The sequence below is a fragment of the Falco biarmicus genome, chromosome 7 (genome assembly GCF_023638135.1).
Source record: "Falco biarmicus isolate bFalBia1 chromosome 7, bFalBia1.pri, whole genome shotgun sequence".
Classification (NCBI taxonomy): domain Eukaryota; kingdom Metazoa; phylum Chordata; class Aves; order Falconiformes; family Falconidae; genus Falco; species Falco biarmicus.
This window is the reverse complement of record NC_079294.1, coordinates 58,913,391-58,941,275: the sequence shown is the minus strand read 5'-3', so window position 1 is coordinate 58,941,275 and position 27,885 is coordinate 58,913,391. Positions and strand designations below refer to the sequence as shown.

Below are 27,885 nucleotides of genomic sequence, written 5' to 3'. Positions count from 1 at the left end.
TTAGAAGTCCCAGAATTTAATTTTGAAATTGCATTACAAAGTACAGTATTTAAACAACATTTAGTTATGTACATTCTGCTCCAAAAATACGGACTCTGGAAATTCTTTACATTTGTCCTAGAAATACATACAAACAACAGCACAGGTCAACAATCCACTGGCAATTACCAGGCACAAGTCAGCTTAAAGGAAAAACACCTGTGGATAGTTTTAATCTATTACTGCTTCAGTAACAGCATTTCAGTGTCCCTTCAGACTACTTCAAGTAGTTTGTTCTCCTTGCCCCAAAATGTCATCCCAGTTTACCTTGCATGTTGGATGATTAGTCATTAAAAGTATGTTTTTCATAGAAAAAAGATCATAAACATTAAGAATGGGAAATTAGGAGTTCAGAAAATTGTAATACAGTAGAGTCCAGGCAGGCGTACACCGTATGAATCATCTAAAATGGAAGAAAAAGTCAAGTTGACTGTGCCCCTATGGTACCTTACCATATATATTTTATGGAAAACTTTACCTAGCTTACCCTTCATCTTACTTCAAAACACAGTTACATTACTACAAAAAATAACAGATTTAAAATAACTAGTTTGTTAGATTGAAGGAACAAATAGTTTAAAGCTCTTTCACCAGTCCAGACAACATGTACATTCATTTGAATGCAAGTCCACACCAAGTCCTGCAAGAAAGCAATTATGTTCAGAGAAATAGGTATCAACCTCCATTCCACATTTATCATCAGTATACACTAATCATCATCGATTTGGGTAAGGACAGCATAATAAAAATTCTCTTATATAGCCCTGAAGTACAAATAAAGAATTTCTCAAGGAAAAAAATTAAACGCAGTAATTTTTCCTACAGGTAACTGAACTTCACATGAAGTGGAAGTTTAGGCTTGGTTGTGTTTTATTTTGTCACACAAAATGAAGAAACGACAACTTCTAATCCCACAGAAGTCTGCTTAGACCACACAGTCTTCCTGTTGAACCACTAAAGAGGCAACATTTCCCTGGTTTGGCTCTAACGTTTGTGAAAGCACAAACCCATTAATCTTTGCATTGCACACACTCAATTTTGAGAATCTTTAGTGTTCTGCTCCCTACACCACCACCACACCCACACACCTCCCGCCCTGCCAATTCAGCTGAGAACTTATTCAGAACTTACTTTAAAGCTGTTCTTAAGTTACTTGATAACAAAAAAATAAGACTGCTGCAATAAAGTGAGCTTTCAGGCAAATACACTGGAAGTTTCTTCAGTTCATTAGAGACAGGCTAAACTAAGGCTGCACAAAAAGTCAGTATTTATGAACCAGGGCATCAAAAAAAGATTCCAACTGCCTGAATAAAAGCAGTTTCAGTGAAATACGTGGCCACTGAAGTCCGGTGACAAGATCTGAACTTCAACCAGTATTCTGTATTTTGTCTAAAACCCACGTGTGCCAGTCACAAATATCTCCCAGAATTCTAGATACCAAAAGAACAGGCAAAAAAAAAAATGGACAGGTATTTAAAAATGTGACGCCGAAGTTCTCCTATATACATACATAAATATATATAAAAATTAACTTACATTATAATAATATCAAACTGCATAGCATTACAAAAGAAGGCAACTTTAATGGCTGAAATGAAAAAATTTGAGCGTTACCAACCCTAGTATTACCATTCTGGAATTTATAATATAATACACTGTTGCTACTAACAGCTATAGCCCAGTTTAAGCAAAGTCTGCCTTAATTCCAGAGAACGCAGAAATTACTAGCTTGGACAAGTTGTTGCATGCTCTGCTTTCATGTCCTCCTAGCAGGTTTTGCTGTTAACTGCTTCTCTCTTTCAAGTTCCTTCTCACGTTGTTGTTCTCGTTCCAGTTCTTCCTTCTGCCTCTTTTGTTGCAGCTTAAGTGCTCTTTTCTAAATAGAAAATACAAGAAAATCATTGTAAGTTTTATAGCTTTATTTGAATCGGAGCTACGACCAAAATCCTTCCCATTGTCTTAACACTATCTTCTCCAATCCACCCCACCTATGACTGAATGCTGCAGAAACTGTTCATTTTTTTTTCCTTCTCCCTCTCACTTTAGAAATGACAAGTCTGTGATCTACAGAGGGAAAATACAAACCGCACTCCCTTCAGCCTCACTAAAATTCATCCTTCATGTATACCAGACAAGGCGCATATTGTGCAATTTATTGTCTCCCAAGTGAAAATCCTTCTGTTGAGCACACTGACGGACTAATCTTGCCAGAATGTAACTGGAGACTGCCTACATAGCATGAAGTCAGTGAACTTATGGCACTGTTGATATTACATCAAACAGAAGGAGAAATTCTAACATTTATGACAACCTAGTTTTCATTAAAAAGACATGGAAACTGAAACAACAAAGAGAACTAGCTGGAACGGAGTGGATTAAGCAATAGAACAAAGCATGATTCTTGTACCAACTAAATATGACTATGACACGGAGATTTACCAATAGTTTGGATGAGTAAGTTGCTTGAGCACAGGCAGGAGAACGTGAAATTTTAAAAAAATACATGGCTCGGTGCTACTGAAAACATCCATTTAAGATAAGGACTGAAGATTCTATTTTAATCATAACTTTCAGCATGCATCCAAAAAGCTGGAAGTCAAGAATACGTAAGTAAATATCTATGTTGGAAAGTAAAAATATTTATCCCACTCACTTTTAGCTTTGATGTCTTCTCATGGAGCATCATCATTTCATTTCTAATATTCACTAACTTGTTGTGATAGCGTTTAGCTTCTGAAAACTTGAAAAACATAACCATTAAAGCAGTGACTGTCAAGCTGGAATAGTTGTTTTACAGAGCTACACAGCAAAACAGCAATCAAAAACAGTCATGACCAGTTTGATAATGGATTGTCCAAGTTTATATATATATAATTTATATATAAATTCACACATTACATGTATTAATATAGAAAACTGTCATATCTCAATAGGTACATCCAGTAATCTACTGAATTAAGATTAATTAAACAATAAAAATATTACCATTTTATGCACTGTGTATCAGTGCTTCATGCACCCTTCCTGCTAGTCTGGAGAGGTGCACAGAGCTCACCTTGGAGCCTCAGTCCTACTGAAAAATGGCATACATCTGCTTTGGTTACTGGTTTTGAACAGCTAGACTTAACTACCACTAGCTGACTGAGCCTGCTCTTTCTTCCCAGTGCCCTCCCTGTTTAAGGGAAATACGCTGGTTCTGCAACCTCTCCAGCAACAATCTGTCCCAAGTATCGGAACTGGTTGCTTCTCTTCCTATAGGTCATTAAGAACAAGGAAAATACACAAGTGGCTACTAATCCTTTGGCAAGAAAATCTACACTAATAGAGATTTAACAAAGCATTGAAAGTACTCACCAAAGCATTGATATCAAGAATGGAGTTACACTCCTTGAATTTTGAAATTTCTTGTTCTAACGTTTCTAGTAATACCACTTGGTTCTGTCTAAAAAAAAAAAAAAAAAAGCATAAAACTGAAGTAAAGAAGCACATATGCTTTTCAACCAGACCTTTAAATAAATACTACTTTTGATCGTAACAATATAAATACATACTTCCCAATATCAGATTCCTCTTACGCATTGCCAGGCCATTTCAGAAAAGACATGAGTACATGCTTTTAGGAAAATCCCAGCTGAGTACACACAAATCTAGCTGGCATCATAAAGCATGAATGTCTGGGATGAATATCCCAAAACCCTCAATAGGCACTCTGCAGGTTGCAGTGAGTAAACACCCCAGGTTGCACGAAGGGAAAACCAATTAGCTCTTGACTTTCCACTCAAGTGCTTCTGTATCATGCTGCAGGACTGAGTTATTTCTGTATAGAGCTTGTGTGGTTTCTTGGTGCTTATTAAAGATCCTAAATCCCACAGGAATCAGCTAAAGTCTCTGCAGACGCAGGTTATCCTTGGCAGCAGCATAACCACCTCATGCATATGAAACCCAAACCAACGTACCCTACAAAAGCTGAGATGGATCTGTGTAAAGCCCTTTCCAGTATCTCTGCATCCATGGCAAATCCAGCCTACATTTGAAATAAGCTATTCTCAGTTACCAGTGAGATGCCAATGTACAAAGACTTCTTACCTGTTTAGCTCCTTCATTTTATTTTCCAAATGTAGCTTTTGCAACACGGTTTAGAGACTGGACAACAAACAATATACCCCACTACGAGCTGCCCCGACTATGAACTGCATCTCTGCAAGCAAAATAAATCCAACTTCCAGCAGATTTTCCACTGCAGAAATGAAGAAGTATTTAAGAAATCTACATGTCTTTCGCTATATCTGGCCTAGAGGTTTACTGTTCCAGATTATACATCCTTCAGTCAAAGTTCAGATAGGCTACACTGCAGCTTATACACACCCCAGTACTCCCACAAATCACTCAGCTATTCAGGATGCTGCAGTTAAAACACAGAAATGCTGCAATGAATTGTATTCCAGTTATGGGTAGCTAGAACATTATAGTGAAAAAAGCAGCAAACAGAGTACTGCACATAGAAGAAGCTGGGTTTAAAAATTTGCTTACGTAAGTTCCTGTAGTGCTGATTTTGATCGCTGAAGATCAGGCAGATAATGAGAAATCAATCCTTCAGTTAGCTGCTCCACAGCTTTCTCATCTATTAAAGGCAAATCTTCTACTACTCCTTCATCTGGAGATGCATCACCAGGACCTACACCGAAGAATAGCAAGACTGAATGTGACACGTCAGCATGCACTTCAAGTTTTGCCTATAGCAGTTAAATTTTCCTCTTTAAAAATTAAAAGCATTTCAACACTGAAGGTATAACCCCTTGCACTTTATCAACTGAACTGTGTTTTCTTTTTCCTCCCCTTCTTTATCCCTCCCTTATTCCCAGTTCCGTATCACGAGCTCCCTGGTGAAAAGTTTTACCCGAACGCCAGCAGAACAGAAAAGGAAAACCAAAGAGTATTCCAAAGCCACAAAAAACATTTTAAAATATGCCAGTCTACAGAGGGGAAAAAAAAAAAAAGGGCCGTATCAGTTGTTCTGGCTATGCAGCAAGAATGCCCGTACATTAACACCCCCACACACACTCTTTGCTTTCAAGGAGGATAAACCGGCGCCTATCAAATAAAGGTCCGAGCCAGTCACTCAACACATACGAAGGCCTCACTGAAACACCACACACAGAACTCCAGAAGTTTGCAACAGTCAGAGTTAACATGTGAATTCTGCAGGGGCAAGCTATGATTATTTACTGCGTGCGGGGCTGTTAGAAGAGATGGGACTTTAACCTACAGGCCACGCCGCGTGGGAGCCCGCCCCGGCCGCTGCCCTCGGCCCCCGCGGGGCCCCCAGCCCTGTCACCGGCCCCCGGGGCCGGCGGCGGCCCGAGCCGCTCTCAGGGCGCCGTGCCCCGCTCCCGCCGTCCCAGCCTCTTCCCGGGCCTCCCTGCACCTGCCTTGCGCCCAGCCCCGCCGTCCCGCACGTACCCAGCGAGCGCCCGGGGCTGGCCGCCGCCGCCGCCTCCTTCTCCTCGGGCCGTTCCGCGCCGCTCATGGCCACCGCTCACCGCGCCGCAGGGCAGGAGACCGCCCAGGCTGAGGCCGAGACCGCGGCAGGGGCGCAGGGCCCGGCCGGGCGGCGGGGGGTCCGGCTGCGCTCACCAAGCGGGGCGGCACGGCGCCGCCTGCCCCGCAGCCCGCCGCCTCACCATAGAGTCCCGTCGGCGCGCAGCCGGCTAGAAGGGCGCCCGCCCCGGATGCGGAAACGGGGCGGCGCGTGCCGCGGCCTGGGGTGCCGCTCCCCGCCCGTCGGGCGGCCCGGCAGCGCGGGCGGGCGCGTTCGGCTGCGGCGGGAGCCGAACGGGCGGCGTAGGGGGAGCGGGGAACGGCGCGGAGCTCACCGGCGGCGGCAAAGCTGTCTGCGGTCCTGAGGGCCCCCGCGGGCGGGCGTACCCGTGCGGGGCCGCAGGGGCCTTCGCGCCGGGCCTGCGGGCGGGCCGGGGGCGGTGGGGGGTGGCGGCGCCCTGCAGGCCGGCCCTCTGGCGGCTCTGCTGCGGCGGGCCCGGCAGCGGTGGAAGTGGCAATGAGTGAATTGGCCGGCGGTGGCCAGCGTGTTCTGCTTTGTGGCGAGTAGCTGCTGGCAGGCAGGGTGTGCGCGGCAGGGTCCTGCGGGTGCCCTTGCCAGTCCCTGCAGGGTGGCCTTTCTTAGGGACATAAACCTGTATTTTATTCTCCAGAAACCGTGCAGATTATTCGCTACTTTTAGCTTCTGTTCCTTAGGAAATAAAATTCTGACAGTTTTTGTGTATGTATCCGTCTCGGCATCTCCGCCAGCAGTCTGTAAGAGTAATAACTTGCAGGCTTCCCCCCCACCCCCGAATGAAAAACCACTTTCATATAGTATGTTAGGATTTTCTTTTTTCTCTTACAACTTCTCAAGAAAAGGCTTGTCAGGAAAGGCTGGCACAACTATGAGAAGAAACCAATGAAGGAACCACTCAGAAAACATTTGAATGCAATATTTCCATAAAACCCCAAACCTTCAAGACGAAGTTAAATTCAGGTAGTCCAACTAATGCTTTTCAAAAACAGACTGAGGCAAAAAATGGACTTTTTGAGATTACATCCTTGAAATTAACATTTTTAATTAAGATTGCTGCAAATTCATTTACATTTTTCTTCATACATGTATTCTAATTAACTGTTGATCACAATTATGTCACTATTCTGTCAGACTAAAAACTTAATCCGTTTTTCTTTCCTTTTCTGCTTTTGCTTTGAAAAAGAAGCATCAAAGGCCTGGTCTGGAGCCAGACTGCAACAACAGGAACTTGTCAATTAACTTAAACAGACTCAAATCAAATTCTCAGTTACAACTGGTTAGCAATTTTACTTAAAAGTTTCTTTCAGCGGGAAAAAAAAAATTTTTTGAAAGTTTCATTGGGAAAAACTTCTCTGCTTCCAGATGGAATTTCTAGTAAGAACAAGTGAGATAATCACTCTGAAATAATCTCACTTGAGATGTGGGTGTTTCAGATTTGTGCTTCTGCTTTGACTGTTCCAGGCCCTCCCACGTCTTGCAGAAATAGGCTGAGGATTGGAATATAAAATTGGTATCTGTTTTTCTAGACAAGTTGACATTTAACTATTTATCATTCTAGACATTCAAAAAAAGAGACTGTTAGAAAGCCTCTTTTGTTCCTTTTCTTCTACAAAATGTTCTCTGTTTCACAGTGATTATTTCCCAAGTGTATTCCCAAGTTCATTATCCTGTGAAGGATTAGGTAAAGTTTTATTCTAAGAGAAAATGATGTTTGAAAAAGAAGTTAAGTGAACCCTCTAATAAGGAATGTAAGCATTTGGTTAAACTAGCAAAAAGCACAGTTACCTGCTGGTCTAAATATTTAATTTCAAGGAGTTGTGCAAAATCATTGCTAACATTACTATTGTTACCTAAAAATAAGATACCATACAACAACAAACTCCATAACCCATGGAGCCATACAATGAAATGTATGAGCTTTAATTAATGAGAAAGAAAATCATGCTGAGGACACCTCTGTATAATTAGCTGAATTGCATTTATAGTCCCTGCACAGCAACAGAGCTACCTAAAGATGACTGTGAAGAACCTGGACTCTTCAGCTGATGGCTCTTCTACCCATGGCAGCAATGTTTGTGAATCTGTGTTTAACATCCTTGTATGCTTCCTTGCTTTCTCTCCTGTTCTGCTACGGTCTTCTGTTGTACTCCTGCACTTATTTGCTACTTCTAATCCTACAGCAATTCAACACCTTCTATCTCCAGATGCTTGTCCAAAGTTCGTACACAACTTTCTAGCTTGCTCATGGAGGTCTTCTGCTCCCAGCAAGACTGCAGACTCATGCGCTGGAAAGCTGTTAAATTTTGAACTACTGGCAAGACAAATGCCTATGTATGTGACACTGTAACAGCAAATAATCACATTTCATTTTAATTTTATGTTGTGGAAACTCTTCAGAAACTTTTAACGCAGCACTGTCACCTACACATTATTTTATCGTTGTAACTCATTTAAACAGTTACATATATAGTAACACCCCCACCACCACCCTAGAAATCTGAGTAAAAATGAAGTTAGCTTGAATTGTATAGCAAACAATATGTTTTAAACCCCCAACTCTGAAAGTGCTGTATGACTTACGGGATGACAGTATGAAAAGGAAATATTTCACATTAAATGGCTAACCTCTTTAAGACTCTCTCACTTAGTTATTAAGTAAACCAGACTACAGAGAGGGTACAGCCTTGGCTGCCATAATAAAGAAATGGGAGTGTAACAGGCTGTTACAAAAGGTTTTGTTCAACAGAGGTTTATTTTGACACGTATTACTTGACTCTTGACAACACTTCAGAAAAATCTGGTCTTAGTTATTCAGTATAAGGCAAGCTGGCCAGCCTTGGTGCACTGGTTGTAGGTGTTGTCCCCCCAGCTCACTACCCTTCCTCAGTGCCAGAAGTTTCTGTTCCTGTAGAACGGAGCATGCACCTATTCCTCAATCTCTCAATGCAAAGCCCAACATTTTAAGACAGATGTTTTGGCAGCTCCTTCCTGGCTAGTCGTTCATGCCCATGTGTCCTCACGCACTAGTGCTTGGTACAAGTGGTGAAACTGGTGAAACACAGTGAGTCAAATCACCCAGAGCTGAGAACAAAAACATTTAAGAATGGCTGAACTGGAACCCATCTGGGAGCAGTTCCCCAGGCAGCAAGGCTGGCCTAACAGGTTCACAGCCTCGACTGTTCATTCCGCCTCCCACGCTGTTTGCTGCCCCCTCAGTTGTCATATGGGTGTCTACACAAGCTGTGATCACGGAAGCAGTCTCAGTTACACACACAAATGTGTCCCAACACCCTCCAATATGTATTGTAAAATTCCAGCCCATTGCAGGAACCCAGTTCACTGTCTGGCCCCAAAACAACTGTGCCAGTAACCCTGCTGTGGGAATGACGAAGGAGGTGAAAGGGCAGGGGATGGCACCTCTGTCACCATCTGAGGGAGAACAACCTGAGATTACACGCTCAGGAAGACGGCCACAGTGTAAAGTGGCAAGGGAGCTCAGAGAAAGCCTAGTGCTGTTTATTTGTGGAAATCATTATGGAAAAAAACAATAAGTAATCTCCGCCCAAATCCAGTTTACCCACTACGCCTGCCATCCTGCAGGGCCCGTTCCAACGAGGAACATCCTTGCTGGCTTGTTGGCTCCATGTCCTGCAGCGCCGCCGAGGATGGGCTACCAGGAAGGCAGTGCCCTCCTGCAGAGCCCTGCAGTCCTTCACAGCTCTCTGGTCTTAACTTGGTAAGGGCCTTCAGCCCGGTCAAAACCCAGGATATGTACTGGCGCCGTGGTGGGCATGTTTTTCCCAGAAACGTTTGTGACTTGGGGAACTGACTGACGCAGTAACAGAATTTGGTAACGGGTACAAAGTGGCCCCAAACCAGTGCAGGCTAGGAATTAGAAGAAAATTTCTAGTACCCAGACCAGTGAGGTGGGGGATAACTTCTCAAGCTAATTACTCTTGAGTGAGAGCGTGGTTATGGAAGGAATTACAGGACAGCTGGGCCTCTGAGGCTCGTTTCTCCCTGCAGCCTTGAGGGAATGTTCAGAAAGGCACATGGAACTTCCCACAACACGAGGCTGCCCTGACGGGAGTTACTGGAAACGGTAAAAGCCACACAGTGCAAACGGGCGGCTTCTCAGACTGGAACCGAAGCACCGAACTACGCGGTCCAGGCTGCCGGCGCGCACGAACACAGCCGCTCCCGCCGACCGACCCCACCCGGGTGTTAAAGCCCCCGCACGGCACTCACCCGCCCAGCGCGGGCGCACGCCCGGCGCGGCGCAGCGCAGCGCGGCCCCAGCGCCTCCGCGGCCAGCGCCGGCAGCGGGGCTCGAACCGGTGGATCCCCGCGGGCGCGCAGGGATTGCCGGCGGCCGCCTGGCGGCCCGGCCCCTCCGCGCCCGCTGCTGCCGCCCTCCGCGGGGCCGGCCCGGGGGCAGTGCCGGGAGCGCGCAGGGGCTTCGGCGGAGGCGCGGCCGCTGATGGATGTGACGCGCGCGGCGGCGGCGGCGCTCCCCCTGCGCCGGCGGGGAGGCGGCCCTGTGCCCGGCGCCGCCTGCCCGGCCGCGCCGTGACCGTGCCCGGGGCCGCGCCGGCGGGGAGGCGGGCTCCGCGGGGCAGCCGGGGCAGGTGACAGCGCCCGCGGCCGCCTCGCAGCTCGGTGCCCGGCGCGGGGGGGGCCGCGAGTGCCGGGAGGCGGCGGCGGCGCGGCCCTTTGGTGCCGGGGCGCCCCGCGGGGGAGCCCTGCGTTGCGTTGCGGCCGGGCCCGGCGGGGCGATGTAGGGGACATGCCCTGACGGGACGGCGAGCGGACGGGCGCCGCCTGCGAGGGGGCAGCTGCGCCAGCGGAGCCGCCAGCGGCGGATCGGCCGGGCCCGGCGGGCCCCCCTGGCCGCCGGCGCTATGGCCGGGCCCGGCCTCTGGACGAGCATCAAGTCCCTGCTGCGGAGGAGCGAGGCCCCGCTGTTCCTGAACGACTCGAGTGCCTTTGACTTCTCGGACGAGGTGGGGGACGAGGACTTCCCCCGGTTCAACAAGCTGCGAGTGGTGGTGTCGGACGACGCCTCGGAGGCTGCCCCGGAGACGCCGGCGAACGGGGCGCCCCTGGCCCTGCCCTCGGACGACGAGTCGCTGCTGGAGCGGGACGGGGCCCTGCGCAGCGGCCGCGCCGGCCGGGCGGGCCCCTGCAGCGGCTGCAGCAGCCGGCGAGAGCGCTGCAAGCAGAGGACGGTGAAGCGGCGGCTGGCGCTCGCTGCCCTCCTCTACCTGCTCTTCATGACCGGGGAGCTCATAGGTGAGTCGGGGCTGCTGGCCGTCCCTCCGGCCCGGCTGTGCCCCTGCGCTGAGCGGCGCCCGCGGGCGTTTAGCGAATGGCTGCAAGTGCGGAGAATGAGCAAAGGCCGCCTGTATTTTCCACGCAAGGAAAAAAAACCCGAGGAATCTGCAACTTCCCTTACCTGAACCTCCCCAGTTCCCCCCAAATGGCATCAGCTAAGCTGGGTTTTTTGCTTTGTCCAATGGCTTTTTGTTTCTCCCTGTGTGTCTTACAGGTGTGTAAGGTGTCTTTAGCGAGGGAGAAGCGTCATTTTATTACATACTTAAGATGAACAATTTCATCACAGTATGTTTTAATTACTGCCATACAACCCCACTGTACTTGCAACAGGAGAGGAAGAGGGAAACAGGGTTTCCGCCTGTGGGATTTACCGTAACAACAAAACTGATACTGGGGAGTATTTGTCCTTATGCATCAGGTCAAGCAATACACTGTTACTTACAACTGAAAAGCCAAATCCCGAGCTGTCAGTGACAATCCAGGGAAGGAGACACTCTCTTGACAACTTCCCAACGCCCTACTGAGCTCAGGGCTAGCATATGCTCCATCCAAACATAAATCGTACAAGCAAAGTCCATCAAAATAATAGGTATTTTAACAGTTCCCATTACAACACTTAAGAATACCAAGTAGTTTGGTTAAATTACATGTTTTCTGTTTGTTAATACTTGGCAGAAGTACGGTGGGCTTTTACCTGGAAAGCTGTTCCTATATAAGCATCTGATTGTTGTTGGTCAGAAGAATGAATCTTGTGCTCAAGTTCAGCTTTCATTGCTCCCGCACAAAGGCAGGCTGTCATCTGCTGTTCAGGTTGAAGAGAAACCTATGCATTATACAGCAGTCTGTATACAAAATGACTGCACTTTATTTAATAGGCTATAGCAGCATAGGTTTGAAATAAAATTTAAGAATTGAAGGTCCCTTGGATGCATAGATGAGCTATTATGTGTTACGCCTTTGCCATTACCTAATCATTTTTACAAAGGATAATATTTATCTTCTAATCTCTGTTCACTTATTAATCAGTGTCCTGTTACCATCTGTTTTTTTGGACACGTCCATGCCATTCAGTGCAAGTGTCTGCTCGGTGCTGCTCAGCCTCCTGAAGGATGCTTGAAGTCTCCCATCTGCTTTCCCCCGATTTGAAGGGGTGGGGAGCATTACACAGTGCCAGCACATTGATGGGTTGGTCCAGGGCTCTCTAGCAACTATAACAATTAATTGCTTTTAAACTGCTTTCATTTTAACATACAAGCTAATCATCACAGCTAATGAGATGAATTGTTGGCCATAATTCACCAGGTGGGGAAAAAAAAAAAGTCACAAAAACTTTCTGGAAGTAAAGGACAGAGATACCTCAGATATAGCAACGTGGGACCTACATCCTCCTCCTTACCTATGCAGATTTGGTCAGTAACGGCTGAAGATCTGACCTTTGCTGATGTGGTGAGCTAATGCTCTTGGATCACTTGGCCTAGGACAGTTGTGAATTGCATCTTAAAGACAGGAACTTCTACAAGATGGATAGGGAGCAAAATCATTGCCTGAGTATAAATAATACAGTTTGTCCTACATATGTAGAAAAAAATCTCTAGGAGAAATGGTCTGTTTTTCAGAGAGAGACCAGATTACCAACTGTATTTGCACCAGTTTTATTTGGGGCCTTATTTCAGGAACATGGGTTAATGGAAGAAAGTAGTTTTGTCTTTTAACATCTCTCTGTGTGTGGTTAGTCATTGATAACACTGCCACAATACATCAGCTTATCATGGATAAGGCGCTTTGCATCAGACTTGTGAGGATCTGCCTGAATGCCTCCATTTGCCCCCTGGCTCCATTTTTTTCTCAGCATGACCTCAGGTAAATTTGATAAGCAACACAGCATTGCATCTCAGATGCAGGCACCCTTTAACATGAGAGTGATTTTATTTGATTGTATTCATACCAGAGTTCTCATATACGCTGAATTTAGTTCATCTGAAGGGCCCCTCACTGAACAGTATGTCTGAGCTGTAGGCAGCTTATGCTGAAGTCACTGAGAATGTATCTGTTAGGGGCTTCAGATCCGATTCATGCTGTTCTAGACCTCTCCATAGCTAGAGCAGGGAGAGCTCTAGAAATAATACGTGTTGAGAGTAAAAAATAATTTCTCATCATTGTCACATCATCTGTTTCTCCCTCACAGCCAGGACTTCTGCAGGCTCAGCTCAGGGTGGCGGATTTATCTGTACAAAGTGTTGGTACTGTAGTGTGGGCTCATCCTCCTCAGGTTTCTGTAGGCTATCACCAGCCCTACTTCATTATTTTGGCACGGAGGCAGATAGCACTAAGGGGCCAGGCCCATAAAATATTCAGGCATCCAGCTCGCACAGCAAATAAATAGAGGACTTGGGTATCTCTGTACTTTTGTGGATCTTGACCTGAATGACTTGTCACAGGGCAAGTAATCAGCAGTAGAATGAGTAATTACAGATGGAGCCCTCAAGTCCTGGGTCAGTGCTGTTCCTGTTTAATTTATTTCACTCCACTCCTTTCTTGTGTTCTGTCTGGTTGGCTTCAAATTTTGGAACTTCCTGAACTGATCTGTAGCTCAGGTATTTGGGAAACTGTGTTTGATTACATAGAACATTTTAACTGACTGACTTCTGTGATCTTTGACAGATTTGAGTTTGAGAAAAAGGCAGAAGACCCTATCAGACAATTAATTTCTTCAGCAAAAGTCCTCCTGCTGTCTGTTACTGATGTCAAGATAAAGGAAGTCTTGTTTCAGCAGCTTTTTTGTGAAATTTTGATTGGCATATTTTTTCCCAAAGTATAGCCAAGCTCATTACCCCAGCCCACCTCAGTTTTTGTTGTTTAATTTGATGAACAGTCATTGTAAAAGTCAGATAACAACTTACACTTTGTGGGAACCATTTTGCATCAAGAAATTAAAAACATATTGCAAATTTTAGTTAGCTTTTCTGACAAGGTTTCGATGTTTTCAGCTATGTTGAGAGATTTCCAATTGATCATCCGTGAGAAGGACAGCTGTCCTTCACAGGTCACTGAAAGCAGTGGTGAGCCATCAAGCTGTCTATTTGTAGAGGTTATGGATGTCCTTTTTTTTTTCCAAGTTGCCAATCCTGTTTGAACAGCTCTTAAGCAGTACTTTTAACCAAGCAATGAACCGATACATTTGGAAACAGAGAACCTTTGATATCAGAATTTTGTAAATCTCAGTTATGTTTTCTTAATCCACATGCTGCATTATGATTAGCTTCTGTACCTGAATTCCTTCTTTATAATTTTATTTTTATAGTTTTTAAAATTGGGAGGCTAGCTGAAATAGAATTGACTCATCTTGGACTGAAGTGATTCTCAAAATTAATACATGTGAATTAACATATGTACTTTGAATGGTCATACATGTAAACTACTGGATTGAATGTCCATACATATAAACTACTCAATTCAATGTCCTTAAATACAACGTTTCTTCTGTGCTGACTATACAAAAGGCTGACTTACACATTTCTAAGTCATATTTTTTAAATTACGTGAGAACACAAATTAATTCAGAAAGGAAAGGTGTAACTCATGTTACTCAAAAAGCTGATGAATTGCTAAATCTTAAAAACTCGTTAGTTTTGAGCTGTGATAGCCTTTGGAAAATTTCAGCCTCAGAGGAATTTGACTTGGACACTTACAAACAACTGAAGAAGCGGGGATGGAGGAAAGGAACTGGTTGAAAATGTGGTGTGTTTGGTAGTTACCCTCAGTACAAGCACTACTACAGTATCAGCCAAAGTGCTTTGTTTGGCTGGGGAGGAGCATGTAGCTCTGTCTGCAGGTGTGTACATACAAACACCCGCAGCCATACATACACACGTGTTTTATGAGCAGTCTTGAAAGCAGTCAGCCAGTTGTGAATTTCCCTTTGCTGTTTACTCATGTTCAGCCTCTTCCCTAAGACAGTTTTAATTGTATATGAAGATACCTTTACCCGAAATGTTAGTTGGAGCCTCAAGCTTGCCAAATGGCGTGCCAGCTGCATGCTTTGCTCTGTAGAATTTAGAGGCTGAATGACAATCTCAAGGTAAAAAGAGAAACTAAATGATAGCTGAGCTGACACTAAAGATGTGCTCTTTTCTGAGAAAGTGGGCTTACTTTCATGCATATGGAAGACAACACAGCTTGTCCTTGATTCCCCTTTGGATAAGGGATGCTTAAGAGAGAGGTGCATTCTTTACATCTCACCTATCCAACAGTAGCACTAGCAATTGAATTGGAACAAAGATACTAACCTTTGATCTGAGGTTATTTGTCTCAGTGCAGCTCACAATTATGAGGAAAAAATATAGTAATAAATAACAAAAGAAAAACACTAGGCAAGTGAAAGTCATCGTCTGCAGTATGTATTGGCAGAACTTACAAACCCCTGCCATAACAGCGAAATAATGAGGGTTAAAAGATAATATAATAAAAATATAAAGGGGGCAGGGTAAATTTCCTTGCCATTGAGTCACTGGATTTCTGTCCCTGTTCCACAATGTCAAAATATTTAACAGATGTAATTTAATAAAAGGATCAGCTGATTAAACACACATGCAATAATATATATAGAAATGATACAAAACTATTTTTGGCCTGATCTTGCAAACATTATAATGCAAGTAATCTCTGTGAGCATAACAGGACTGAATCATTTCTGTGTTACTCTTAATAGAAAGCACACTTCACTGCACTTGTAACTATGGTAGCCTTAAATTATAGCATGGCATTTTGATTGTAATGGCAAAACGCCCCTGTTTAGGGATTATAAGAAGGGCTCTCAATACACTGTTCTGAAAATACATAACTGTAAGCTGTGCTAAAAGGATATTATCTAGAATCATTAGTGGCATACATCCTGACTTTTCCAACTTTGTTTTCAGGTGGATACGTTGCTAACAGTCTAGCAATTATGACAGATGCACTTCATATGTTAACTGACCTTAGTGGTATTATTTTGACCCTGCTTGCTCTCTGGCTGTCTGCAAAATCTCCCACAAAGAGGTTCACTTTTGGATTTCATCGCTTAGGTATGTAGATATCAGCTTTTGCTATTAACAAGAGTATTTTAAGCAACAACTGTAAAGATCACCTAATTCTAGAAGAATAGGTAACTAGAAAGAAAGTAGCAACAAGCCTAAAATTTGCTTTAACACTCTGACTGTAATGTCCTTTCACCGGCCATTGTGGATCCACTACACAGATTGTATTTCCACAAGGGAATAGATAATAAAAATTTTTTTACATTTTAAACCTCAGCCAAAAGTGAAGTTTGATGGCAGAGTTGCACTCACTATGAGCAGGATGTCTCTCTCCATCTCTGTGGAACTGGGACTTAGCAGATTCCGAGTTAAATTCTAAATGCTTGATTCATGTACTGTCTTGAAGAGGAAGGCTGGGGAATTGGATAGACGATGACATTGTAAGTATGACTTCCTACAAATGAACCATGGCCTAGAAAGTTTAAAAAGGGTTCAGAGGAGGAAGGTGTCCCCAGCAAGAACAAGAGTGGACGTGCAGCTGTGTTTCACAGCCTATCCACAGATGGTGGGCTGTTGCATTAGGTCAGGCCCCTGTGCACCTTTGTGCTTTGGAGTTGAGGCTTTTAAGCAAGAGGGACACATTCTTTGGCCACTCACTGCTGTACCGCTGTTAACTGCTTGTGTGACACACCGAGGAGCTTCTTGGAGCTGCACGTCAGTCAGTTGTTGTTCACAACATTATTGCCAGTGCCCAGGATGGACATCGTTCCATTGACTTCAGTAGAATTATGGATAGGACCTTTTTCTAGTGTCACTGTGAAAAACTACATCTTAATCCAGAATTAAAAAGTTCTGTAGAGCATATTATCACAGCGTTCTGCCCTGCCAGAAGCCGCATAGATCAGTATCCCACTTGCACTCCTCAAACCACACAAAGCAGAGGTCAAAATGTCCCATAGTTTGCAATACAGTAAGTCACTTAACCTCTGTCTATTTTAGGTGTCTGTAAAAAGAAGTATAAACAATTATGTACTAAACCTTGGAAAGGTATTTTCAGGATTCATTACTTCATGTTTGGAAATGTAATGATGATAAAAGGGTGTTTTCATGTGGTTGCTGACTGGATATAACAATTCTTAATATACAGTTGCAGGTCTTGTAGGCATTTTACCAAAAGCTTCAACCTTTATTTTTCATGAAATAGATAATTTCTAGTGTCACAGTTTTCTGCCTCTGATGTGTACGTTCTATAGTGTGTATTTTTCAAGAAATTCCAATGTCTTTTGTAGTCATTATTTGTAATTCTTATTTTGGCTGCTAGAACAGCAGCAGAATTCAACAACTCCATCACTCCTAGGCACTTGTCATCAGTTAGTCACTAATGCATGAATGCATAACTCTGTATACTAGCAGAGATCTTTGGGGCTTTAGCAAGAAAACATTAACAGTGCCAGCATTTCCCATTACAAACTTTTCTTTCAAGAAGTTTTAATTTTGTGATAGAAGCTCCCCTAATACTGAAACCTGACCTTGCAGGTATGCCCCTGGCATTTGCTCATACTCTCCAGAAGGATGTTTGCATTTATACATACTTTAATGCTATTTAAAAAATTATTTGAGTAGTTGTGTGTCTTTGTAAATTTTCTAAAACCAAATAGTACATACATTGAACATACCATGGCCTAGCTTAAAACCTAAGTTAATCTTAAGAAAAATACAACTTACTTAACCATTAAAATCTTACCTAGTTATGTAAATTTTCGCCAACTTTTCAATTAATTTGAGGGCTCCATAGCACTTGCAGACATAAATCCTTGAGGATTCCTGCCACCTCACTTTCTGTACCTTTTTGTTTTCCTGTTTTAGTGCCAAGAAAAATATTGTCCAGACTGATCCAGTGGTGGCCCATGGGCTAGATCTGGCCCATAGAATTAGTTTATATCGCCCACCATCTTCTCCCTGGGAGAAGCTACAGGGAGCAGCTTCTCAGTTCTGCAACAGTTACTCGCCCTTTTCCGCCCCAGTGACAGTAGGAGGTCAAACACTACAACAGGTTGCAGAGTCTCACAGTAGAAATACTCAAAACCAACTGGATGCCGCCCTGAGCAACCTGTTGTAGTTGGCCCTGCTTTGAGCAGGACAACAGTTTCCAAGGGTTCCTTTCTACCTCAGCCATTCTGTGTGAATAGCGGCAGTGCAGTTTTCTCTGGAGGAGGAGTAGAGCATGGGGGCGGGTGGAAGAGAGTTTCTGTGGCTGCAATGAGGAAGGGGAAGTGTGTAAAGGCCTTGCAAGGGACCCCCCCAAACGCTGGCCTAGGCTCTCCAAGTACAGAAGATGGGACGGTTCAAGATTACCATACACAGGGGGTTTTTTTAAGTCACATTTGTGAAGTTTATTTGCCTGATTTTAGGCACCCAGTGCTAATGCCGTGGCCTGCGGGCCCAGTTTCACACATCAGTGAATGCTGGCAATGGAACAAAGCTGCTTCTAGGGTATATCCTCTCTGTAACACATATTTCCAAATAACCTATATGCCAGAAGCTTGTCAGCAAATATGAGCTCAACAATAGCTTGAATTTCACGAGAGAGATGTTAAAACATGACAGAACATTAAAAACAGGGTACAGATTAAGCATCTGTCACAGAAAAAATGTGGAGTGTTTGTTTAAAGCTGGGAATATGTGCAAGAACTATCTCATTGCTGACCTGCTTTGCATTAAGTTTGAAGATAATCTGTACATACAGTAAGCATGAAAACATTCTAATGAACAATATTTCTGGTGCTTATTATCATTTTTGTTTGCAGAACGATGAATTTTCAAACTTGTTCCCATAAACATTGCATTGTTAAGACAACAGACCTATTAGTTGCCTAGTCAAATTCCAGAAGAAAATTAGCACTAGTTTTCACTTATCTGAATTCTCTCTGAATACATAATGTGTATGCTCCACATTCAGTTTTATTCAGTTTTCAGTGGTGAAAAGGAAGCTGACAGATTTAGGAATGGGTTAGAAAAGTGAAGACAAAATAATGGAAATTGCAGTCATGTCTAAAAAGGATTATATTCTTGAAGCCAAAAATAGTTCTGTTTCACCACCAAGTAGAGATACCTCCTTCTCAGCAAGACACTGAGCAGATTTAAGCACAGATATGGAACCTGGCATTTTTCCATTGCTGCAGAGACAATGTTAGTAGTGACAGAATCAGTCAGTCCGCTGAGACAGTGCATAGTTCATTTCACAAGAAGTGAAAGATCTCAGCACAAATCTACAATGCTGACATGACAATGACTGTGAAAGAAACTGCAAGGAAAACACTGGTTTCCGATGCCGAAAACATGAGTTTAGATTGTAAAACCACACTATATTATTTCTCTGCTACATGCTAATGTGCTATGGCTCCACAAATTTTTTAAAAAGCATTCTGGAAAACCTTCTAAGCAATGTACTGGATTTTTTAAAGGCTGTTGCCCTGAATAATCTGCCTACTTTGTAAAGAACACAACCACTTGCATGGGTATTTCCCAGATTTTCATGTTGCCCTGAGACTGTGGCAGTTGCCTTTCAGAGCCTTGTTACTGCCTGGTAATGCTGGTACTCGCCCAGGCACTGACACACTACTGAACAGCTGAAGGCGTTGGTGTGAGTTTCTTCTCCCATAATTATGTTACAAATTCAGTGTATGGATCAAGTGATTTTGGTGATATTAAAATGCTTGTAGAGCTGCATGGTTTTTACTGTAATATTCAATAAATACAATTAAGGCAGTTCTGTGTTAGAAATGACACCTTCTGCAGTTACCAAGGTTGTACTGTACACTGACAGATTCAGAGCAGAGGGGGAAGCGAGGCAGTTCTCAGATAAGATCTTGGCTATGGTGTAGCTAAGAGCAGAATTTTGCTCTTACTGGGGAATAAATCAGGGCAACGTGTGAAACAAGGGGGAAGAACCGCCATTACAATTCCACGTAAATGAATTCCAACTCTGATCTTTGAGTTCCCACAGGAAGGCTAAAATCCAGTGATGCATCTGGGAAGTGACAGTAATGAGCGTTACACAGAATGATGACAGATCACTTGGGCATGGCTGCAGATTTCCAAGCAATACAATGGAGCGAGCATTAAGGTTTTCCCAGTGCTTTCTGTAAAGCCCTGTATTAACTTCATACAACTGAGACAGTCTTTTAACTGGGCCGGTGTTTTCTCTGCCAGGTATCTTTGCCTTTTAAGTTTCAGCTGCAACAGGGCAATCACTTTGAGAATATGAAGCTACAGGGTAGAAGTATATTTATGTTAAAATGAACCTAGTGACCCATATTCTTTATAGTAGGGCCTTAAAACTAGTGTGAACTCATGCTCTTCAGGTTTATGTATGCTGTTACCAGCCCAATTTCATGACTTGGGTACTGAGGCAGATAGCACTAAGGTCCCGACCCATAAAATATTCAGGCCTATTTACCTCACATCAGAACAGCAGGAACCTTGTAGAGAGCTGTAACCACTTTCCACAGATGTAAATGGCAGCAGAAGGTGCAGGATAGTGAAATACTAGGAGTTTTTATTAAGTTTCTAATTTTCTCTTTATTTAGATGTATGTGCCCTTTAGAATGTCCCTGCTAATCAGATAAAATTTCTGTACCAAAATGCTTGTCATAACACTCTTACTTTTGTGAAATACGAGTATTTGGTAAATATTAGAGAATGTTAAAACAGAGTATTACAGCAATACAGAAACGTACATTAAGCAATCCTTCATAGCAGAAATCTGCAGTAGATACTGTTTACACATGTGTTAAGAACATTGGGAGTAATAGGTCTGACAAGTTTGTACTGTTCAGTTTCTTAATCTTTTTATAATTTTTCTCCATCCTAGATATAAAAGGATATATAAAACTAATTTCTAACCCCACCAGCTTAATACTGTGGAGGCTTGAAATCAAGCTTTCTCTTATTTGTAGGTGGGCTAGTGACGTTTGAGATCACCTACCCTCCTCTCCCTGGACAGGGCCTTTGTTGGCAACATCTCAGACAAAAGTTCTGGGCTGTCTGGAGAAGTCACAGTCATCGTCTGTGCAGAACCTTTCAGAGAATATGCAATTGGAGGGATATACTGACAGAAGTGTGAAGGAGTTGATTAGAACAAGCTCCATTTGTTAATCCTATTTTACAAGTTTTACTTACTGCACAACTTGTTAGTTGTGCACTGGGGTTATAATACGCATAAAATAGTTAAAATAATTAAGGGTCTGTCCATGTTCTAATTTGGAAATAGAAATAGATCTGAGACTCACTTTCGTAATGTTGTTTCCTTTCTGTTTGCAGAAGTACTGTCAGCCATCCTTAGTGTATTGCTGGTCTATATCCTTATGGCATTCCTCTTGTATGAAGCTGTTCAAAGAACTATCCATATGGACTATGAAATAAATGGCGATATCATGCTGATTACAGCAGCCGTTGGTGTTGCAGTTAACTTAATGTAAGACCTCACTTTCTCTCCATTAACACTCATAATTGTGTTTCTGAATAAGCTGCTAATTCATTCATGGCCTGTAACTTTATCATGGGGTGTAATTTTGCTGGACTTCTTCATTTTCATATATAAGACAAGAAATGATGCTGAGTATTACTTTTTCAATTCTTTGGTTTAAAAGGAAACAAAAAGAAAAAAAGCCACAAACATACACCCCCCCAACCCCTAAAGCCTGTTTCTTGGAGTGTTTTTCTTCTTTCACTTTCAGAATGGGTTTTTTGCTGAATCAATCTGGCCACCTGCACTCCCACTCCCATTCCCACCCTCACTCTCACGTACCTCAGTCGACCTCTCCTAACAGAGCCCACAGCAGCAGCCACGGCCACAGCAGCCTTGCCGTGAGAGCAGCATTTGTACATGCCCTGGGGGACCTGGTACAAAGTATTGGTGTGCTCGTAGCTGCATACATCATACGCTTTAAGGTAAGGCATGGCTAGTCTTTGAGGCAGGGTGGAATTTTTTTAATTTCAACTCCAGTGATGAAATTAAAAAGGGACTTGTTTTTCTAAGTGAATAAAAAAAGTAGATTTTGATATTCTAAGCTTCATATATTCACACAAAATAAGCAAAGACTATTTCCATTATCTATTTTGTAACTATGCAAACAAGAAATACTCATGACAGTTGGAGCTAGAGTAGCTGCATTTTCTGAGTCATGTTTTTATAAGTGAGCTTATTTTCATACATGCTTTAACACTTCGGAACTTCCCTTCCAGCCAGAATACAAGATTGCTGATCCTATATGTACATATGTATTCTCCATACTGGTGGTTTTGACAACAGTTCGAATTCTGTGTGACACAGGAGTTATTATTCTAGAAGGTAAGATCTGTGCACAGTCAGCAGTACTTTACATGTCAAATACCAATGAGCATTGGCACCTTTTTGACATCATGATGAAATCTTGACAAATCGGTTTGTCTGGAGACCTGTTTATCCTCCTGTTGCTTTAGTTTGTTGATTCTTGATGGCTTATCTATGTTGCAGCAGTCTTTCAGTGACTGATCCCTGCCACAATGACACAAGTCCTAGCTCTGCTCATACTTTACCAACAAGGGAGGGTAAAGTGAAATGTACAGAACTGCCTTGTGTGTCTGCAGTGGCTACCAGCTAAACTAAGCAAACATTTGCTTAGACTCAGTTGTATACTTTCACTTTAATTACTTGTAAAGTTAAAGTGAAAGTGAATGCATGTAAAATGAGCAAGCAGGCTTAGGCCACATGGCTGGGTGGGTGGTTCACGCCTGTCCCATCTTCCCCTTTTCCGCAAGCGCTGTTCTATTACTTGTGTGCCAATAGGGAACATATTACTGTTGCCATAGGGGAAGCTACCAGTAGAGTGGTGTAAAAGGAAGAAGAAAAAAAAAAAAAGGGAACAAAATAGCAGAACGTAAGCTGAAGAATCTTATCTCATGTGGTGACTTAAGAAGGAAAGATGCCGGCAATGTTGTTTGCGTTATTATAGCTAACATGCCAACTATTGGTGCTTGATCTAGCGCTTACACCTTACGAAAGTGAAGATGCTAGGGACGGGAGAAAAATCCTAGGTTTTAGCTGTACCTTCTTAGCTGTCTCTTGAACTATGATTGACTCGACTTCTATTATGTTAGGAAGTTAAATCAAAGACCTCAACATCTTCAATGTCAACTGCTTTTGCTGTCATTTGAAAAAAAATCTCCAACAAAATGGAAGTTCACCAAGAAGGCAAAAATGGTGAAAACTGTGTAAGAAAACTCATTTAGCTCCCAAGGCAATAGCTAAGATTTAGCTGAAGAAAACAGCTAAGACAAACTAATGTTTATTAGATTCCATATGTTTTGAGTTGTAGCTGTTTACGTAGGTATCCCAGTTGTCATAAAAATATCCAAATGAATCATGTTATTAAAAGCGATGATAGGTAGGCTTTATGTATGCTAGGGAATTTTTACAACTCAAATTCAGGACCTCCAGAGAATGGACTTGCATTGATATTGGAGATTATTGCTACAACATCAAGGTCCTTGGAGTTGTATCAGCTTTCAGTATTAATTTTAACTGAATTTTCATCATTATACTAGGAATGCTAAGTTAAAATTTAAATGATTATCTAATTCAAGCAATGAGATTCAAGCTTTTAATACAGATTTATAAGGCAGCACAAAAGTCTTATCAATAGCATGATGTAGACATCAAAACTGAAGTCCCAGTTTCCTGGGAAAAAGAAAGCTGTGCAAATAATACGAGGCAGTTAGCTGTTTATCAGCTAAATAATTTTCAATGGTCTTCACTAGAGGGAAGATTTTGCTTAATGTGAGACAATCCTAGACATTGACCTTTCAAGAGAGGAGTACTGGAACTAGCATAATTTAAAAGACAGTAAGGCATCAGGTTCAGAGAGGAGTTATCCAAACATTCTGAAGCCATTTGAGAGGCAAGTGGCTGAAGTCCTCATAGTATATATAATCAAACTCCATACAGCTGGAACATAAGCAGTAAAAAGCTATGATAGTAACAAAGCTATTCAGAAACACAGTTTATTCAGTATTTTCGTACTAGTTTTTGACCCATGTTGATCATCTAAACTTTTGATTCTGCCCTTTGTACAGCTAAAGGGTGGAGTAGGGATGCTGTGGAGGTGCTGTAGGTGCTGAAAACACTATGTCTAGAAGGACTTGGTTAGTGCAATCATTGATTTGCAAAGATGCCACACTGTAAGACAAAAGTCTTATGTGTTAACCACTGCAGATCGATTAGTATGAGCATTGGAAAGTGACAGCAGTTACCTGAAGAGAGAAGTGTCAGGAGACAGCAGGAGACAGGCCCTAGCTTTATTTTTTTTTTTAGATTCTGACCTTAGAGTCTGGTCTAAGCAGTTACAGGGAGTTAGAAGCTGCAGTACATTTGTCTACAGAAATACATTGTTCCAAAGATCTAACGCTAGCTGTTGCCAGAGAGCTGATTCAGGACAGGAAAAATTGCATTTGAGACAACACTGCAATTCCTGTACAACTTCTGTATCTTATGTAGACTTAAATATTAAGTCCATATTAATGGACTTAATATGTCAATTTGCATATTGCTCTCTATTGTTAACTTGGAAGTTACTGATCACTTCCAACAGCACAAATTATCAAGTCATCAAGATCTGTCACGATGTTTTAAAGACCACTGAGAGTTTGCAGAAGACAGAATTAATTTTATCTCATGTTTGGTATCACAGGAGTTCCAAGGCATTTGAATGTGGATCGCATTAAGGAAGACTTGATGAAAATTGAGGATGTTTATTCTATAGAAGATTTAAATGTTTGGTCTCTCACTGCAGGAAAAACAACTGCCATAGTCCACTTGCAACTAGGTAAGCTGCTGTATAGCATAATTCTAAATTAAATCTAAGTGTAGAAAAAACCCCAATACTTTCTCTTCATATTATTATTTAAGTTGAACCAGGAAATACCATTCTGGGAAGACAAAAATCTCTACTAACTATGGTTTTGTACAGCAAGATATAGAACCCACTGGCCTAGAAAGACATAGTATAAATTAAAATTGTGCAAAGAAAATATATTCACACTGAAACACCCAATACAGATTTTTTGGGTAAGAGGGAAGAAAAAAAAAATTCTCCTCAGAAATTCCCTTAGGGAATTTGTCCAGGGAAAGACAGAGTGAAGTTCTAATGCGGAACAATCTGACATATGAAAAATAAGTATGTTTTGCCAAAAGGTGTGCTAATTTAGACATCTAACAGTTCCATGAATATTAATTCTTAGTAAGAAAGCTCAAGTTGGTTTTTTTTAGGGGTAGCGAGCGGTGTCTGAAATACACAGTTTTATCAAGATGTGATTCTAGTTATAAGATACAGGCTTAAAGGTGTAAAATAATATATAGAGTACATAGTGACCACGGAACAGTATTAAATTAATAAATGAGCATGACCAGAGATTATTCTAGTTGGTAAAACTGTTATAAATTTGAGAACAGCAGGACTGCCCAGGTTTCTTGAGGAGTGAATTCTATTAATTGTTTTCTTGATCTTCCAGTTCCTGGTAGTTCGTCTAAATGGGAAGAAGTTCAGTCCAAGGCCCGACAACTGCTGCTGAGCACGTTTGGAATGTACAAGTGCTCTGTCCAGCTTCAGAGTTACAAACAGGAAATGAACAAAACCTGTTTGAGTTGTCAGAGTTCCAGTGCCTAATTTCGTATGTTTTGGGAACTGCTGCCTTATTTTTTTTCTTGTAGTCAAAGACTGAGAGCAATAAATGCAAAATGAAAATGATCAAGTAGAAACCATTAATATGTGGATTTGTGCTATGTAACGTGCAGCAGGGAGAACTGGTGCTGCAAAAAGTGCAGTGGTTGCCCTACAGAACATGTATTTCACTCTCTCCCTTGTACTGGTTTATCCAATTTATTATTATTTTGAGACAAAGCTGTTTTCAGATCATTGTTTACAAACTGCAACGTGGCTCTGCAGATACCTCACAAATTACAGTCCAATATTGTCCTTTAATAACTATGTACCACAAAGTACCTGCACTCCAAATGGAGCATCAAGTATTAAGTATTTCAGTTAAAAGTCTCTAATGCTGATCATGCCAGGGTTCCATAATATGTCATGATCCCTGAGTTCATTATACAGTATTTTTGCAATAGTAATTTTCATACAGTTTATTAAACTATCATGCATACAGTGCTAGTGGAATTCTTTTGGAAACTGTCTCTTCGGAGACACTGCAAAATACAGAATTTACTGTACCCAGACCAGAAAGTTAGCTTTAATCTGGGCATTCAGAGATCCAGCCAGGAAGATCCTTGCCTGGACTTCTGGTATTTAACTGGAGACCCAACACTGGACCCAAAGTGTTTTAAGTGATCAGTTATCTTTAATGTATTTTAGAATAGGGTTTATACATTAGAAACAGGTTATTTATTTTACAAAGTTTTGACTTGTAAGATGAATTTATTATTAATAATCTTGAATGTCTAAACCAACATTTGCTTCACATTAAAAGGCCAGTTGATTAGCATGCATTCTAGTTATAATTAGTAAATGTTCTGTAATTGATCATTTATCCATGATTGTTTTGTTCTAAAAGTTAAATGATAGAAACTATGCTTGACGTGGAGATAGTCTCAAATACAATCTAGAGACATGCAAAATACGTGAATCTAACAGGAAAGTGAGGAGCAGGAGTTTCAAGTATCTATATTCTCTCAGTCACAGATCTCTGACCTTCTCATCTTTGCTTTAAGCACAGTATGGCGGTATCCTGACAGGAATGTCACTGCAATAGATAGCAGTCCCCACTACTTAGCTTTATGAATAAAGCAAAATCCAAGCAAGCTCAGTAACCTAATGGTGTTGGACAACATTAGCGTAACAACCTACGGAGGTAGAAGAAAGTCCTTTTCTTATTTACCAAGGGATGAGGTGATTTGAAAAGACTATTTATTCATCCAGACATCTCAAAGTCCACAAACTGAATTGCTTAGCTTCATGGTGGAACCCCTGTACTTCGAATGTACACAGGATAATAAAACCTGACACTAAGCTATTGTGCACCTCCAAGCTCAGATTTACGCCTGCTTCTGAAGTCATTGCATCGGAGAAGCTAAGGGCAACAAGAATATGACGTGCAAAGTTCAGAAGATGGGAAGAACTTGGCTTCAGATATTTTTTGCTTATTCTGTACTTTGATCTTTATGCAGAACTTCCACTGACATCAAAAGTAGTTCTCTGTGTGGATCGGAAAAGAAATTTTTTGCCCAGTAATGGATATTGTGATACTCAGCTGTGAATACTTAAGCTATTGTCTGTTTTGAAACTTGCTAGGGTTTCACATATTCATCAGGCTGATTTGTACCTGCAGTTGCTGATAACAATCTTTGCTTCTTTTCTCCCCTTTTTTGAGGTAGGGGTCACATAATGAATTTTTACTGGTGAAAACTGACAGCACAGTATTCATTTGAACAAAGCGCACGTAACACTGGATTATATTTGTTCTGGCAAGAAATGGGAAGCATCGGAGCACATACAGCCCAGAGGCGAAATAGCACTGTACTTGAGAAGTTAATGCTTCAGTACAAACACTGTCGTTAATTAAGCCATATCACAGTTCATGAAAAATGTGCATCCCATACTTACAAACTTCCTGAAAAAAAAATACCACAAACAAGTAACAGGTATTTTGCACATACTAATACTCAAATAGGCTTTAATTAAATTGGGGTTTACAGTCAATGTAATTAGAAGTTGGAGTACAGTAGATGTATTGTATTTGGAGTTTTTTAATAATTTACTACACATTTGTTTAATTGAAGAAAAAAGCAGAAGTGTGTTGCTTTATTGTGGGTTTTATTAAATCAATTATTAAAGTTCCCATTGTTGTTGTCTTATAAAACATTTATTTGTA

The 27,885-nt window shown here is 42.1% G+C and overlaps 2 protein-coding genes across 5 annotated transcripts; one reads left to right on the top strand and one right to left on the bottom strand.

The window, feature by feature from the left end:
- On the bottom strand, positions 1-10,544 carry BLOC1S6 (biogenesis of lysosomal organelles complex 1 subunit 6). Of its 3 annotated transcripts, none has more exons than XM_056346924.1 (5): positions 9,863-10,544; positions 4,570-4,714; positions 3,394-3,481; positions 2,693-2,779; positions 1-1,915 (listed from the first exon to the last, which is right to left on the bottom strand). In XM_056346924.1, the coding sequence occupies exons 1-5, from the start codon at positions 10,542-10,544 to the stop codon at positions 1,796-1,798; spliced, it is 1,122 nt and encodes a 373-aa protein (XP_056202899.1). In that variant the 3' UTR covers positions 1-1,795. The 3 variants fall into 3 exon arrangements, with proteins under 3 accessions (XP_056202899.1, XP_056202901.1, XP_056202900.1); XM_056346926.1 differs by lacking the exon at positions 9,863-10,544 and adding an exon at positions 5,500-5,761; XM_056346925.1 differs by lacking the exon at positions 1-1,915 and having other exon boundaries at positions 2,693-2,838.
- On the top strand, positions 10,516-27,885 carry SLC30A4 (solute carrier family 30 member 4). Of its 2 annotated transcripts, XM_056346922.1 has the most exons (7): positions 10,516-10,906; positions 15,865-16,011; positions 21,286-21,439; positions 21,702-21,915; positions 22,210-22,315; positions 24,693-24,827; positions 25,513-27,885. In XM_056346922.1, the coding sequence occupies exons 1-7, from the start codon at positions 10,516-10,518 to the stop codon at positions 25,665-25,667; spliced, it is 1,302 nt and encodes a 433-aa protein (XP_056202897.1). In that variant the 3' UTR covers positions 25,668-27,885. The 2 variants fall into 2 exon arrangements, with proteins under 2 accessions (XP_056202897.1, XP_056202898.1); XM_056346923.1 differs by lacking the exon at positions 15,865-16,011.

What these genes read in the sequence shown, in the direction of transcription:
- SLC30A4 (XM_056346922.1), top strand. Translation starts at nt 10,516, where the DNA reads ATGGCCGGGCCCGGCCTCTGGACGAGCATCAAGTCCCTGCTGCGGAGG. An exon ending in GGTGTTGCAGTTAACTTAAT is followed by an intron (nt 21,440 to 21,701) that starts GTAAGACCTCAC and finishes TTTCACTTTCAG; the next exon opens with AATGGGTTTTTTGCTGAATC. An exon ending in CATAGTCCACTTGCAACTAG is followed by an intron (nt 24,828 to 25,512) that starts GTAAGCTGCTGT and finishes TTGATCTTCCAG; the next exon opens with TTCCTGGTAGTTCGTCTAAA.
- BLOC1S6 (XM_056346924.1), bottom strand. Translation starts at nt 10,544, where the DNA reads ATGCTCGTCCAGAGGCCGGGCCCGGCCATAGCGCCGGCGGCCAGGGGG. An exon ending in CGTGCGCCCGCGCTGGGCGG is followed by an intron (nt 4,715 to 9,862) that starts GTGAGTGCCGTG and finishes TCTTCGGTGTAG; the next exon opens with GTCCTGGTGATGCATCTCCA. An exon ending in TTCTTGATATCAATGCTTTG is followed by an intron (nt 2,780 to 3,393) that starts GTGAGTACTTTC and finishes ATGTTTTTCAAG; the next exon opens with TTTTCAGAAGCTAAACGCTA.